The 16989-nt window shown below is 41.2% G+C and overlaps 1 protein-coding gene across 3 annotated transcripts in view; it reads right to left on the reverse strand.

Annotated features, from left to right (window-relative positions):
* The window catches only part of TFAP2D (transcription factor AP-2 delta), a 47892-nt gene that overhangs the window by 23644 nt on the left and 7259 nt on the right, over positions 1–16989 (reverse strand). For all 3 annotated transcript variants that reach the window (XM_042032974.1, XM_042032973.1, XM_042032975.1), the window contains 2 exons: positions 7630–7795; positions 4849–4967 (listed from right to left, as the gene is read on the reverse strand). In XM_042032974.1, the coding sequence (XP_041888908.1) occupies positions 4849–4967; positions 7630–7795 (285 nt within the window). The remainder of the gene's footprint in view (positions 1–4848; positions 4968–7629; positions 7796–16989) is intronic.

The following is a 16989-nucleotide window of genomic DNA, read 5'->3' on the forward strand; positions in this document are numbered from 1 at the left end:
CCCAGTAACAACACTGGGAATGTAGACTGCAAAGAATTTAAACATTTAGCCATTGGAAAATCTTGGTTTTGTCAAGAGAGCAGAGCTTTCTGTGATGAAATGTGGGCATCCATTTAGCATGATCAACAACCAAGTGACTGAAATGTGAACGTTTTCACTTACTTTTAGGAAAAAGGGAATGAAAATGTGAATTGTCATTCAAACTTGTATTTAAAAAGATGGTTTATAATATTTGCTAGAGCTGAGAAAATTATACTAAACTGTTCTGATGATCTGAGAAAATTATTCAAGAGTATAAAACCTGTCTGGAGCTGGGATTGTGATTGTGATTGAATGTTAATGGTATATGAAGATATAAAACCATGAGCAAAAAGAAACAAAATTACTTGTCTTTTTAGACAAGATATAGATGGGTAAAAATGTAGATACAAATGTAATTACTGTTTTAAATGAAATAATAATTAAAATATTTTCAATTAAAATTGAAAATATTTTTTTCTGGAAATGGAAAGCTCATCTATACTACAAATGAACATTGGAGCTATGCATATTTATTCATATAAGCATGCATATACCAAAAGGAGTAGGCATCCTGAATTATAACTGCCAATGCTAAATAAAAATAAAAATTTGGACATGAGAACACCCTGCAGAACAAAATTTCTCCTATCTCATTGTTGAGCAAAGATGTTGTTTTAAACCAGGACCAAATGATGATTTAATATTTAGAAATGGACTGTGATACACTTATTTTTTTGTGAATAGACATCCCTGTGATTACTGTACAGGAGGATTAAGTCTTGCTAGGGGAAAGTAGTTTATTCCAAATGTCATAGAATATTTTCTTTCTTTTTCTACAGAAAAATTTGGACAAACATTTACTTTGGGAGAAATTGTGTAAATGTTGGAAATGTGGATGAATGGACCTTTTTACTTTTACCTTTGATTTGCCATCTTCTGCCTAGTTGTTATTTACATTAGGGTAGGAATCATAATAAAGGTAAAAACCACTAAAATCCCTGACTTTTATAGTTAGTTACCTTGTTTCAATCTAAATTCAATCTAAAATCAAATTTCCCTGTGTGTGATATCCCCAGCTCCTTCCTCCTGCAGACACAAAGAGCAGGTCCTGGGAATCTTGGACTCTCCTTAAACCCAGCACATGGCTGTGCAGCTCCTGGCAGCACTGCCACTCCTCTGCTGTTTGCCAATTGACCAGAGAGCTTTGCCTGATGGAAAAGAACAGCTGCTGGAGCAGAATTGGCAGAGACAGCTCTGGAAAGCCTCGGTGGGGAGAGCAGCCGTGTACCTTGAAAGGTTTCTGTGGGCAGGTGCAAGGAGCGGTGTGAGGGTCCCCCGGGGCCAGCAAGAGTGAGAGCTGCTCCTATGCAGAGTGAAGGCAGGAGCTGTGTCCCCAGGAGAGGGACACTCGGCATCTGAACCTCCCACTCTCCTCGGCTGTGCCTCCTCCGGATGCTCTACCCAGCAGAAATGTTACTTAGGGGGAGGAGGGACAGGCGGGAGGTGGAAGGAAAGTTTATTCTATTTGTAGGGTGAGAGGGAGGAGGAACAAGTGGAAGGATATTTAAACAAAGGCTGGTGGGGGAGAAGTGTGACAGTTGAGAGCACGATGAAAAAAGCAACCACTGACCTATTTTTTCTCAAGAGCTTTTGTCCCCAAATGATGAATGTCACTAATTCTGTGTCTAGGAAATTTAGTGTCTTAATCAGGTTTGACAGGAAAACAAACTCTAGCAATTTTTGTAAGCTTCCCTTTTTCTTATCTGATTGTTTTTAAATCGTTCATGCACTGCTTTTACCTGCATCTGCAATCACATTTATGTTTTGTCTCTAAGTGACCGATTCAAAGAGAAGGGGACATCTCCCCTCTTTTCACATCCTTCCTTGCTCCCACTGGAGATGCTTTTGACTCTTGAGCCTGCAGTAAAGCTTAGCCTTGGAAATACTAGTATTTATTGGAGGAGCCTTTATTTCACAGCTAATATGCAGGGATTTTCCTTGTGGAGCTCGTAAGGAAAATGACCCTTCCTTCCCTCTAGTCCAGGCACTAGAGGGCATCCCTCGCCTGCAGGTTACACAAAGATGTGTCCCCAAACTGCTCAGGAGAGTCCTGCAACACTGATTTCATTCTCCCTGTCCGCCTTTGCACTCGTGCTGATTTATGTGCATGACAAAAAGGACAGAACTGATCTGTCAAACAATTCCTACTTTGGGCTGCAGACGTCCCTACCAAAGACGCTAAAGATGCAACCTGACCAAACCAACAGTAAACATCCTGCAGTGAAGCTAAACTCCAAAAGAAAGAAATTTGCAGAAAACAGGAGGCCACAGAATAATTTTCATAAAATCCGAACCTTCATGTGATGGCCACAGCCTAGAAATAAATTGCATTTCCTCGTTGAGTTTAACAGACTTCCCAAAGCTCAATGATTTTTGTATGTTTTACAGGAAGAGAAGTATTAGTCATGCCAGAGACTTTTGACATGGTTTTGGCCAAAAAACATAATAATCATGCAACAAATTTTGCCTTAACTTACATCACACAGATATTCAAGAGGTTGGCCACACTCCTACCTTAAAGAGATATTAAAACCTCAATATATTGAAGACTGTGAGGACCTTTAGTAATAATAAATTTAGAACTATCTAAAGAAGTCAAGAGTGACACAATCCTGGGTCCTTATGAGAGGTACACAGAGTGTACCTGATATTTTAGATATTTAATAAAACTAAAAAATTATTATTTCAATTTCTGTATTGATATCACACAGAAAAAGCTAATCTCGCTTTCTCTCTGGATTCTCTAAATTGCAGAATAAGCCTGTGGCCTTTCACTTCTGCCTCCTTCAGCAGCAGGAACCATTGAAGGATGGGTTTCCTTGATGAAGTTGTGCTGTAAGTTAGTTCCACCTGGAAGGAATATCTGCATGTCCAAAGTGAGAACAGCTTATACCACAAAGAATTCAATGAGCGCTGTCAGGTTTGACCCAGGATTAGTTACACAGACAGGAAATGAGCTTCACTTAGTTTTCTGTTGGAATATTAACATGGTGGTGCCTTTCCCAAAAATTCTAGTAGATAAAATTCATGATTAACACATGCAGGCAAAAAGGTCTCTACCAAAGTGAGCTCACTCACATCAGTATTTATCTTTAGGACTCCCAGCAAAGCAGTCCAAGAACAGAAGCAGCACCATAGGCTTGATATCAGGTTTGCTTTGAATAAAGGGCAGGGAGGTAGGCACAGCTCCATTCCTGGGAAACAGGAATCTAATCCTTACTTAAAGGTACTCAGCCTTCAATCCCAGGCCAGCAGCTGTTGGAGAGCCACCTCCCTCTCAGTCTCTTCTGATGAATGAATAACTGACCATATAGAATCCCAGAATCATGGAATGATCTGGGTTGGAAGAAACCTTAAAGTTCATCTCAATCCAACCCCCTGCCATGGGCAGGGACACCTTCCACCAGACCAGGTTGCTTCAAGCCTTGTCCAACCTGGCCTTGAACACTTCCAGGGATGGAGTAGCCACAGCCTCTCTGGGCAGCCTGTGCCAGGGCCTCACCACCCTCACAGGGAAGAATTTCTTCCTAATTTCAGCTTTCAGTTTAAGCCATTGCTCTGTTTACTAATAAACACCAGCTGTATTTATTCTTCCCTGACATGAGATGCCTGAAGGTGGAAACAGCCCTTGCTCCTCTAACCTGGCACCTTTTCTAAGCTCCATTAGAGCTTTCTCTTGCAAGCAGGTGTGATATGGACACACATGTAGTTCAGAGCAGCCCCATTGGAGTTCCTTGTGCTAAGTGGCCCCTGAAAATATCACTCCCTTGTCATAAACGCTGACAACCTCCAGTGTTGGGGATTCAGTGCTATTTCAGCCTGGATGAGTCTCCATCCTTTGAGATAATAAAAAACTCACAAGGTCCTGAGCAAGCTCTTCTAATTGACCCTGCTTTGAGCAGGAGGATTGGCCTGGGAGACCACCAGAAGTGCCTTCCAGCCTCAATCCTTCTATAATTCTGTAATTCTGTAATTCTGTGGTAATATGTGCTGAGACCTCAGCCTACTTGCCTAGATCTGTATGGACCTTTCAGGTTATGATCGTAGAAGGTATTGACCTTTAGGATGAGCTGAGTTCCGTCAGCATCAAGGAGGAGGGATCTGAAATTCCCAGAGCTGCTACTCACAGCCAGACAACAAACTGGGTACTTAGTGGATTCACCCAGAATAGAAGAGATGCAGGTAGAGTTTCTTCCCTTTGCCTGAGGGGTTTGAACCTGCATCTCCCAGCTGAAGGTTTGAAGAGCCTGGCAGTATTTGGTGAATGATATTTAAACAACAAATAAAGGCCAAGAAAGTATCTCCTGGGCCTGTCTAGATATTATCTGAAAACAGATTTCATTCATTTATGTGTGTGGGGAAAAGGCTTGTCTAAATATTATGTTTTCTTATGGGAGAAAAAAAATCATCACATTTTTGGACCAGCTCCAGGAAATTCACAAGTTTAAAAAAAAGAAACAGGAAGATAAACAAATCCACTATAGAGTTGGTATAAGACATTAATCTCTCTCACAAGAACACTCGGATGATCGATTTGTAAGCACAAATCAATGATGAGGAAACTGCAGGACTAAGACACTTGCTGGGGGCCAAGATATCTCAGAATGAACTTCCATTTTGCCACTCACTCTGTCTACGGCTTTAGGCAAGTCAGATCTCTTTCTACAAAATACAGATTATGGAATTTAATCCTATGGCTGGAAAAGGTTGCATACAATGAAACATTTTAATTATGGTTATATTATATTGCAATATTAGAGACCCTACCTTCTACCAAGGAAGTCAAGAGTGTGACATTTGCTGCTTTTCTTCTTCCTGCAGGCAAATTGAGTCCCAGTCTGTCTAATTTTTCTCGCAAGCAGCGTCCTCCGTTCTTGGATTTTGCCCTATCATGAGAGAACAGAAGGAAAGAGAGACACTTGTCATTATTCTGCACCTTTTTCCCATGTTAATATAAGCCTAGAAATTGTACATAATTTGCTGACAAATGTGTGGGGTAATGCCTGCAGTAGTGACACCAATGGGAAATATTTCAGAGCTGTGTTCTTAATGTCCTGCTTGATCTGTGTGAGTCTTTAACATTGGTTCTTTGGCAGAGTTAAAGATTTTAATGCCTGTCATGGGGGCATCAGATCTTCAGGCAGCTTTCCACCTAGTGGAGCCCAGTGTCCTGATTAGGGCACAGAGCCTGGGTTTACAGTGACTAAATATAAATATTGACAGTGCACACACTTATATCTGATTTAACCAAGCCAGGTTCCAAAGACAAATTAGAGAGAAACACGACCTTCTAGAATTAGATTAAACAGATATCCACAATGAGTGGACTTTACCCATCTGGCTTGTCTCACTCTTAAAGGAGGCCAGATAGCTACTTAAATGTAGATGTCTATGTGGAACCCAGCTCTAACTATCCCCCTACAATTTATGTAGAGACTTGGGTACTCAGAAATGTTGTCTACAAAGCCCAAAACTTATAATGAATAAGGACAAGGCAATAGGAAATGCTGAAGCTAAGATCTCAGCCATCATTGGTTATCTGTGCCCCTATGCCAAACACCTACATCCTTTGTTCTCACAAAATGAGTCCTGGTGTGTCCCAGGGCTGCTTTTCTGCAGCACCCCAGTGTTTGAACCGTTTGAGATATATCCACTTATGCAGCAGACGTAGATTCAAATTCTTCCTCAGGCTGAGGGAATTTTAACCTATGTCTTTCAGACAGATGCAGCAGCCAGCTAACAGCAAATAACAAATGTTAAAATGCTTAAACAATGAGTAAAACAGGGACTGGAACCCAGATATCTCCCATCCCAAATGAATGACCTGTCCATTAAATAGGTAAGAGTCTACACCTTTGCTTTTTTACAACAAATACATAATTAACCCCAAATGAGATTGAGGGGCCCTCGGCTTAGAAAAAGTAATCACTAACTAAATATTTGGAGGTTCCGGTTCAATTTCCTTCAGGCAGAGGAAGGAACCAAGCATGCAGTCATTTGGATATCTGTTTTTATGCATTAAGAAATACCACAACTTTGGCCACACTGTTTGTCAGGAAATATCTTCCGAAAAGAATTTTTTCTTTATTCAGAAGAACACTTTATTCCCAAAGCAAGCTGCTTGGGAAAATAGGTAACCAATGACTGCTGACAGGATGCCAAAACAAGCCTTCCGGATCTCAGGCAAACAATCAATGAGATTTTGTTTTCCTACATCTTTCCTGGTCAAATACAGAGTGTTTGAGCCTGTTCTCTAGCTGTGAAACCCTCAGTTACAAACTGACCAAATCTGTTCAATTGCACTCTTTGATTCATAAAACAGAATTAGCAGGCTGTGAGAAGTCCCTGACTTTTGCAAACTCCTGAACCATGCCCAAGGTTAATTTGGGAGAGGAGACACTTAGTCTGGGTGAAAAACCTGTGGGGGTCATTCAAGCATTTTAACAGAGGAGAGAAGGGAGCCCCCACATTCAAGTCGATGCCCTTGAATCCTTAATAGCTTGCACTGTATTGATGAAATCTACAGCATGAGTTTTTAAAGTGAAAATTAGCTGAAGGTTGTTTCTCTAGGATGAAGCAAATAGAGGGGAAAATTTTGGCAGATGTAGATTTTGGATTTCAATGCCTATAGAGGCAGTTAAATGAGACTTATGCCTTGAAAACAATTTGTGGTCTGCAGTCATTATTCCCCAAGATGGCTCAAGACAGCTCTTGAATTCCTGCATCTCTCAGGCTGGTTTAAATGACTTTCAGTAGAAGCACGAGGATCAGTGTGGCCTTCAGTGCCAGCAGTGAAATAGCCGATGACTTTCCAGCTAGTTTTGATCAAAGGGTGTTCAAGCAGCTGATGCCATCTGAGCTGACGCCTCAGGGACACCACGACTTAGATATGCCTGGATGAATTACAGTTGCCTCCTAGTTTTCCTCTTGCAATGTGAGGTACAGTCTGCCCTTTTCCTTCTTTCTGCTCCTGCTCTCTGCAGGTGTCTGCTCTGGTCAGGGAAGGATCAGAGGCAAAAGTTTGCCTAATTATTTGCTTATCCTCCAGTATTTCACAAAAAGAAAAGTAAACTCATCTTATTATGTGGTTTTTGTGGTCAAGAGACATGCAAAGAAAGGAAGAAAAAGGCATCACTACACCTCAGTGGGTTAGGTCTTTTCGTTGAGTGAGTGCTGTAACTATTCTTGGCAAAACAATTTGCTTTGAGATAGTTTCTAGGAAAGAATTTAGATTTGTATCTCTGGTGAAATTTTCCACACATTTAATTTCCTTTTTTTTTTTCTCAAAACAAGTCAAAGCAACATCTCTCCATGTCTGATGAGTAACTCAACAGAGGAGGTAAAAAAAAATCAGTTTGATGAAAGGTGTAAACTTCCTCATTTATTGAAAATTCCCCAGTGTTCCCTCCTGATCCATCCCCTTCTGTTTACCTCAAGTATGACCACCTATCCAAGTAGGGAAAGAGAACAGAGCCTATCTGTTGAAAATAAAATAATTACAGCAATTACAGCATTGTCTAGGAGTAGTTATTCTCACCTTCAACTTACCTTCTCAAAATACCTCCGAGGAGGGAAGCGTTGAGGCATTCTGGGGGTGAAAGGCGCCTCTTCACCTCTGCAATGGTCACTTTGTACTTGGAAGTGGAGCTGAGCAGAGACAAACGACCAGGAACAGAGCAGAACAGGTCGGTGGGGTTGACAACACAGGTGCCACCTACAATAAAAAGGAAATATTAGAGTGGGGTAAAACTTCACCTTCTGTGTTTTGACAAACTCAACCATGAAGAACAATTCTGTGGTTCTGTTGTGGTTGGTTTTGTTCAGGTTTGGTTTTTCTTATGGCGTGTGTGGTTTGGCTTTCTATAATATTATTGTTTTGAGAAAAATGAGTGTGTTGAAATTTCAGTGTGGGAACAGTGAAGTATTAGATTTCATAAGCTTCACAGTCAAAATACATCATTATGGCCATTTGATATCATTTGATTTCATGCTCTGAAAAAATTACCTATTATCACTAGTCTCTTCAGTCTAGTATGATTAAAAAAATAAGATTGAACCATCACTCACAATTTAAAAAAACACTGTTTGTGAAAAATTTAGGACATTGGTTCTATTGAGAAATGTTAATTCTCATAGCAGTGTTTAGGATTATGAAGATGCAAGAACACTATGGGTTTGCAGTGATTTTCAGCAAGAACAGCTTTCCACACCTTTGAACTCATAAATTCCTTCCAAAGTTAGGTCAAATCCTCAGCTGATATTAACGATTGAAATTTATTGAGCTACATCAGTTTATCTCAGGTTAGTTCTGCAATTGTTTATTTCTTGACAGTGGCAATTACTTGGCCTGGGTCTAAAACTGCTGAATGATCACCAAATCTTTCAGTCAAGACTGTGATCAATAACTCCTCAGGCAAAACCGAGCTTTTAACTTAAAGTTAATATGAGAGAGAGAAAGAGAGAAAACTTTCTTTGCAACTGATCCAAGAGAGTAGAACAAACTCCCAGGGAGAGCAAGAAATAATCTTGAGGACTAACACATATTTTATCACCAAGCACAAAACACTTTTCTTTGACCTGCCTTCTCCAACCTGACTACAATAAAAATTTCTGTGGAAGAAATGAATCTTACCACTGCATGCACTCTTCATCCCTGGGGGAAAGGTGAGAAAAAAAAGAATGAGCTGCATATGACAGTGATATAAATATATAATTCAATGCACTACTAGAAGGAGTTCAGATGGTTTATGTGAGGATGATATAAAGACCTTCTTAGAGCACAATTAATCTGTGCTCATCATTCGTGCTTAGAGGAAACATATTGTACCTTTTAAGATACCCTGATAATTTCTTTTTTCCTGTGAACACCTTAATATTTTTTAACTACAAGAGTTCACTGTGTTACACTTAAAAATTTTAGTTTCTAGCCTAAATTCTGTAATGAGAATAGAATAGAATAGAATGAAAATAAAAAGCTCATTTTAGACAAGATCCTACACCTTTCTCTTTATCATCTTACACGTGCAGCCCTCTTAAAATTAAGGTGACTCTGTTCCACTTCTCCCAGAGACAGACTGAAGGATGAACCTTCATTAAATGCAGACTATTTCTTGCTTACATAAGGCAAACAGAATTTCTTTCCAAATATTTCAGCTCTTGAAGGTATATTTAAACATTTGTGCTGACAGCAACACCAGAAAAGAACATCTCTTGGTATCAATCCCAGATGGGTGAGATCCTGACTCAGTACAGCAGGGTATTTTATGACTTCTAATTATGTTCCAGGGCAGATATTAGTGTCCACTTCTTAGACAGGATGTAGAGACAATTCATGCATCACCAAAATATAGACACATCAAGGCACTGATGCACATTTTTCACAGCTCAAAGCTACAATTAATGAGCTCATACACTCAAACACAGAAATCTGGCGCCACACTCCTGAAATAATTTTGGATCTGTGTTGTTTTGGTGTGTTTGGGTTTTCTTTGGTGGATTTTTTTTTTTTCCAGAAACCTGTAAATATTTTCAAGCAACATTTTCAAACTTCTGGTCTGTCAGGTACATTTGTGAAGAGCGTTAACACTGACTAGATCTGTTTGTTTGGCATCTGCTACACAATGCATATACACACGTGTATATATATATACGTGTCAAGAAAACAGTAGCACTGTGTACATATTTATTTACTTCAGTGAGTCTGTAGATTTTATAACGAGTGAGACTCTACTGAAATCAGTGTCAGATTAAAGTTCATCTCCTTGCCAGGTTAAGCCAGTATGTGCACCCTTTATGCCAGATAAATAATTGTTCCTTTATTCCAAAAACCTGTTACCCTGCAGCTGCTCCTACCCTAACCAGAATTTACTGAAACACTTCTCATTACTATTTAGTAGAAAGTTGCTTACAGTCTAGAATATTTTAAAATTTCATGCCTAAGCAGCATGATCTAAACCAAAGCAATTCCAGGTAAGCCAGGTATGGATTAAAAGTAAAAGAAATCAGCAAGTCTAGGTCATTTGCTTTCCAGAAACATGGGGAACAAGTAGCAAATTACAAGAAGATAAAATCTATTGCATAAAATTATTTCACTATATTAATTATTCATTGACACAGCAACAGAGAGCGGTGTGGTGCTTTCTAGATGAAGATATGTCTTTGTCACAAACTGTGTGCATTTTTGAAGGCATGAATTTCCTACCACAAATACCACCTTGGAGTGGAGATGGATGAGGTCCTGGCCTTTACACCATGTGGTAAACAGGAAAAGGAATGGAGGGCTGCTGGAAAGAGAGAGGAAAGGAGAAGGGCAGCCACACGGGAAGATGAAGGATTAGGTTTCTTGCCAAACACATGCTTCAGAGTATTCCTTCCTTCCTTCTGATCATGTGTTAGAGTGGACAAATGATTTTGTGAAGCAGCTTAACATGAAGACCACCACCACAAGACATATTTTAAGTTGAACTAAACAGCAGTGGCAACAACCAGCTTTTTTTCCCGTCAGCACAATGCCACTATGAGTGCTGTTGGAAAAGTCAATCCTCACTTAATTGTTAAGCCACTCCTGTCATAACAGTGTATTGAGAGGTAGGATGCTAAGACACCAGCAGAAGAAGCAGAAATAATGCCTCAAAGACAAAGTGGAAATAATGCCTTTTGTGAGTCTAGCGATTCAACCTGGAGATCCCTATTCCTCTCAGCAGCTCTTACTGGCTTTGGAAATCTTTACAGACTGACTTCTGGTGACAGGATACATAGCACCCCCTCAGCTCATCAAATGAAGAGCCCCACATGCAGGAACAGCAAAGCAATGTGCCCACAAGTGTGCATGAAGAAGGGAAAGCTGTGGCCCTTGCACCCTGACTCGTTATCCATGGCATTTGTCCTGCAGCAAAGCCAGAAAAAGGAAAAGGAGAGCAGGCAGACAGTGAGATAACTGGTAGGATCACCCAGCTGATTGCCTCCGCAGTTTTGGGCTCTGAGTACCACGTGAAATGGGCCTGTGAATGTTAAGAAGACTCTTTTTAGGACAACTGTTTATTCCCATAGAGAACTGATTACGTGGTGTGGTCTGACTTCATCTGCTGCCATAAGATACTATTTTGGAGTTGACTGTAAATGGTGATGGTTGTGCTCTTACAGCCACAGAGGTCTGAAAACACAGGCAGGACAAGATTTAGTTGAAAGGAGAATTATATTTTATATTGCAACAGATAGATTAGGGAAAAAAAATGAAAGAAGGGAAGATTTCAGGCACTCGAACCCTTCTTTAAGGCTTCTCTTTCATCCAACTCTATTCAGTTTCTTCTTTATTCATAGCAGAGTTTTACTCTCTGATCTATCATTTTCATGTGGATTCAATTAATACAATTGGTCACAAGATAAAAATGGGTGGGAAAGAGCGATGCTTTGTGCAGCTGACCTCATCTAGGCGAGAGACCAAGGGCCCAAAACTGCTGTATACTGAATCCCCAAAGCACCTCAAGAGATTATATGTAACCTGATGTAGTTAAAGATGTTCCTGCTCGTTGCAAAGGGTTGGACTAGATGACCTTTAAAGGTCTCTTCCAACACAAAATAGTCTATGATTCTAATCTATGATTATTTTCAAGTGGCCTGAGGGAGAGGATTGACAAAATACTAAGTTCATTTTTATTAGTTTACTTTGGGGGCCCAATCCTTTTCCTTCTAACCGACTGGTTCATGCTCAACACAATGTCCTCTTCATGAGAATTGTGCTTTTGCTTTGTTTCCCAAGCCTAGAACAAACAAAAGTTAGGCTATGGGGTGCTGGAAAAGGTAGTCAGAGCAAACATTGGGAGACTCTTTTCCTTTCCTTATTCCCATTTCCCCATCAAATAGCACATGTCAGTACAAAATGCCAACACAAGCTGATGATGGGTTGTGCGGATGACAGCGGGGAGAACAGAGTCATGCTCTACCCCACCCATCTTGTCAACACAATGAAAATCACAATAATGCACGTGGCGAGGAGAGCTTGGTCTGTTTTGGTTGCAGGTTCCCTTTGTACAGATGAAAAGAACAATAGGGTGGCTGGAGGTGGTGGTTTATTCTGATTAAGTCACTTAGGCACTTGCTGAAAGGCAAAGCTCCCTTACAACATCAGAGTTAAGTATTTGTGCATCCTTTGACTGGTAAAACCAATATTCTAAAATATTTTTTATACTTTTCATAAGCAATGGGTTTTTTTTCATCAGGAATGAGAGAGAGAAATGTCTGTGGATGTCACTAGATGGTTATTACACTTTAAATACAAATTTTTTTTTTAAATGTGTGTCTATAATTTTGTATATCCTAACATCTGCAAATTCATTTTGTACTTTTTAATTGTAACACCCACAGTATGATAAGTGTTTTATATTCATTCAATGCAACATAGTCCCTTTCTCCAAGATATTCACCTGTAAATGTCATGCACCTGTGTAAGGAAACATCATAATACACTGGTGACAACAGTGCAGAAGTGCTGCTTATTTTGTTTTTCAGGATATACACATTTGTGTACTTGTGTACATTATTAAGTATAATCACGCCTGAATGTCGACAGATTGATCTTATATAAAATATTAATAGCACACTATGCTTTTTATTAGTCCATTATTTATATCTACAGGTGCTGTTTGTGGGAGCCTCCAGCTTATAGTATATTTTCTGCCCTGTGCTGAAATTCTGGCAAGTTTACAGTACGTTACAAAATGAAGACATTAGAATCTGCCTCTCCTTAGCTTTTTTCCCCCCTATCATGTAGCAAATGTAAGCAAGCAGTTATCAGTACAGATTTTATGAGTACTACTTAATCCCATCTTCAGTTCCAAAATGTCTATAAGCAATTTAAAATGTTCTCCAAATTATCCTCACATGACCCAGTCATTAATATCAGGAGCTAAATATTCAAAACTCTAAAACTCATCTACATTTGTCAGGAAAAATAGAAAGTACTGCTTTTTTTTTTTTTTTTTTTTTTTTTTTTTACAGTTATTCTTTTGGTTTCATTTAAGTTAACAAACTTTGCATCACATAGTAGCCAAGTAAAACCAGCTCATTCCACGAACAGAAACAATTCCAAGATGTCCCTCACTACACTATTCATGCCAGGAAAACAAAGACATGCCTGCATGCACAGAACATGAGGAATTTTTAGACATAAACCAAAAGATTCAGAAAGAGTGAGGGTATCCCCAGCAGTTTTTAAGACCAGCCTCTTACTTACACCGTGTTTTTAAGGATATTAACAGCTGTAAGAGTTTAAGACTAAACAAGGTTTAAGAAATAGCTTAGGGTAAGCAAGGTGGAAAACAGAATAATACAAATAAGTGGGGTTGTTACAGGAAACCAACTTTAAAGATTGTATGAACATGTAAAAAAATCTCATGCCCCCAGGACCAGCCCTCCATTATCGAGGTGTGTCAGCAGTGACACAGGAGAAATTCTGCAGCTCCTGGGCTGGCGGATAAGATCCAAACCAGAGCCAAAAGAAAAGATATCTGCTCCATTCCTCTTTCCCATACACAAGCCACAGGAACTAACCAGCACTTTCCAATGCCTCTCCAGTCTCTCTGTGCCAGTGGCTTGGGAAAACCGCTGAGTGCTGCTGGTGAGTGCTTTCGACACTGCTGGCTCCTGCAGGACAAAGGCTTGGGCAGGCTGTGTGCGGTGTGGGTTGTGCGTGTGAAGGTGTGGTAAAGGTTTGAGGCTCTGCCCGAGGCGTCCCAGGAGTGGGGCAGAGTGAGGGATGTTGAAGGGGGAATCTGTCTCAGGAACCACTGGCTGGCTGTGTGTGTCCTGTATGTGTTGTGTGTTTGCTGTGTGTCCACTTGTCGTGTGCTCTTACACACTTCACTCCCAGCCTGTGTGCCTGAGTTTATGGGATTCCAAGGGCAGCTCTGTGCACATCCCGCGTGTGCCTGGTTCCAAAATCTCCGCTGAGGCAGGCAAAGCTGGGACTGTGCAGATCACAACACCCCACAGCTCGAAATGGAGCGAAGTGAGATAGAAAAGATACAATACACAGCTTCTATCCCAGCAGGAATGGGGAGAAGCACAGAGTCCCAAAACCGGTGAGAACCCAGCCCAAGGACTTTCCATGACCCTACTGTCCACAGCCAGAAAATACACCTTTTGTAGATCAGCAGGGAAAACAAACAAACAAACAAACAAAAATCTCCAAAAAAACCACCAAACCTCAAAGAGACGAACAAAACCTCGCCGAAAGATCAAACCAAAATAAAACAAACCATCAAGCAAACAAACAAACAAGCAAAAAAGCTCTCAAAACCCAGCCTGATATCTTCGCCAAACTTCTGCCAAAGGTCTGGCCGGGGCCAGGAGCGGAGGGTGCTGCCGGCTCCACTCCCTCCCGGCCCGGCGGAGTGCTCGGTGTCCGGGCAGAGCCCGGCAAACCCGCGGCTCAACCCCCTCCGTCCCCTTCCCCAGCCCCAAACTCCTGGCGAGTTGGAAGTCGCCGAATGATTTGGCTTTAGTCGGCTGGAGATTATCTCAGCTGGAGCCGCGAAAGCCATTAATTAAGCCAGCTATTTAGGATTTTAATGCGATTTAAATTGGCCCTTGGAACAGAAAAGAAGAGAAAAGAAGAAGACAACAGCGCTAATGACAGCGCGTTAAGATCTGAACACAATGATGAGCTATTACAGGCGTCCCGAGGCTCTTGTAAGGTTCAGAAGAGCCAGGAAAAGGGAAGGAAGGGCCCAACAAAGAGAAGACAAGGAGGTGATCTGCCCTACCCGCGGTGGGCTCAAAACTGGGCGCGGAGACAGGGTCCAGCCGCAGGGATGGATCCTAATCCGCGCACCGAGCCCAGCTCCAGCGCCTGGAGCTGCCGGGTGGGCTGGGAGACCTGGAGGGGACACGGCAGGGCTCTGGGGCGGGGTGCTGGGAGCGGCTGGGGGTGCTCCGGCAACACGCTGGGAATAGAGGAGGACAAGACTGACCAGGGAACTCCAGGCGGTTTGCCAGAGCAGGGGATAGCAAGGTGAAAGGGTCTTGAAGGTCTTTTTAACCTAAACTATTCCTTGTTTTTATGATTCTGTGTCCCAGGTGCCCGTTCCTTCACCCCGGGATGCCTGGGGAGGTGGTAACACCCCAGCACCCTATTTTTTCCCCTTTGGTTTCCACACAAAATAGCACGGGAGAAGATTCTACTGGGGCGAGGTGCAAAGCCCTCAGCCCCTGCCTTCACCCGCCCCCTCCAACCTCCTGCCCAAAGCCTCATCCCTAATGACTGAGTCGTTAGGAGGTAGTTTGGAGTGTCAAAAATTAAAATTAGAGTGGGGGAGAGGATCAAGACTCGGCAAGTGCCTTTCAAATGAGAGGTGATACCACGACTAAGTACATAAAAGGCAGAGGCGAGAAAGGGGAGCGTCTTTCTCCAGATTTTATTGGTAGACTTTATGGTGACTGATGCTTGAGCTTTTAAGAAGAGGGTGGTTATTTTCTTTCTTTCTTTTTTCTTCATCTTTTTCTTCCTTTTTTTTTTCTTTTCTTTTCTTTTTTTTTTTTTTTTTTTTTTTAATCAAATAAGATCTGAGGGTTGTTCCTAGCCAGGCACTAATGCATTCGGATGTCAGTCACCTCTAAGCGATTTGACAAACTCAAGATCTCTTAAAACGTGCAGAGTTCAGATCATATTAATTCCCCAAAAATGTTTTGATTCAAAGTAGTTTGTATTTTATGTTGCCAAGGGCAATCGAAAAAGAGCTATTGCCGATAGGTTGGCCCTTCTCTCTTCATGGCCCAGAGGCGATAGCAGTATTTAAGCTTCTGAAATTAGCCTGGGGCAGGAACGATGGATGATCACAAAGCGAAACAAGAGCTTTTTTTGGAGTTTGCCATCTCGATTTCATAAAACGATGCAGGCCAAATGTCACCGTGTTGTCTTTTTAATCCAAATATATGGAGGTGAGGACACCAAGCCTGCATACACTTCATGTCCGAGGGATGGGGAAGGGATGGGTGTGGAAGGGGGCTTGGATGGCATTTCAAAAAGAAGTGTGTAGGTCCTCCCTCCCTTCCCCCCCCCCCCCCCCAAAAAAAAAAATATTCAAAAAGAGGAAAAGAAAGGAAAAGAGAGAGAGACAAATCAAACAGGAACCAGGTTATTCTGCTTTTTAAATGGCAACCTAGAGAGGAATTAAAAGGGAATGGTATGTAATAAAAGCCTGAGACGATTAATAGGAAAGTATAAGAGGGGAGGGATTTTTTTAATGATTAAAAACCACAGACGACTCCTGTAAATAGAAGCTTCATTTCTTCAAGTGATTTCTTTTGAAACGAGCGATCTGAATATTCAACTTTAAGGCAAAGCTCCACTCTGTATGTACAACATTAATATGATCTCTGCAGAATTTGGTACTCAGAAATATTAACATATCAAAGCCGCTGCCTGAGGCTAGAGAAGCTATCGATACACGAGCAGTAGGAAAAGTAAAGATTATTGGTTCTGATGGTTAGAGCAGGGAAGCTCCGGGCTAAATCCTGCACACCATTAACTGAAAGTGATAGCATGGGGATCTCTGCCCTGGAATCGGTGGCAAATATTTTCTCTAGCTAGTAATTAGCTCGCCAGCACCTAAGCCTTGCAAAAATCTTTTACTTTCCGAGCCTCATTAAAAGCAAACACCAAATCACTGCACTAAACAATCTAGAAAGCAGCTGATATGTGCAATGGCAGCCAGAGATGGAAGCAGGGAAGAGCCATGTTTGTGATGTTTGTCATTCTCATCAGTATTAATACCTGGACTGCAAACCATGACACTTTTTAGGGATTGCTTTTTTTAGACAGGACTAGGGAATGGTGTGTTCCTCTGGGAAAGTATCTGGGAAGTTCTTTCTTTCTTTCTTTCTTTCTTTCTTTCTTTCTTTCTTTCTTTC

Source organism: Corvus kubaryi, unplaced genomic scaffold, assembly GCF_017639235.1.
Source record: "Corvus kubaryi isolate FWS band 111438036 unplaced genomic scaffold, C.kubaryi_AGA036_p1.0 37354, whole genome shotgun sequence".
Taxonomy (NCBI): domain Eukaryota; kingdom Metazoa; phylum Chordata; class Aves; order Passeriformes; family Corvidae; genus Corvus; species Corvus kubaryi.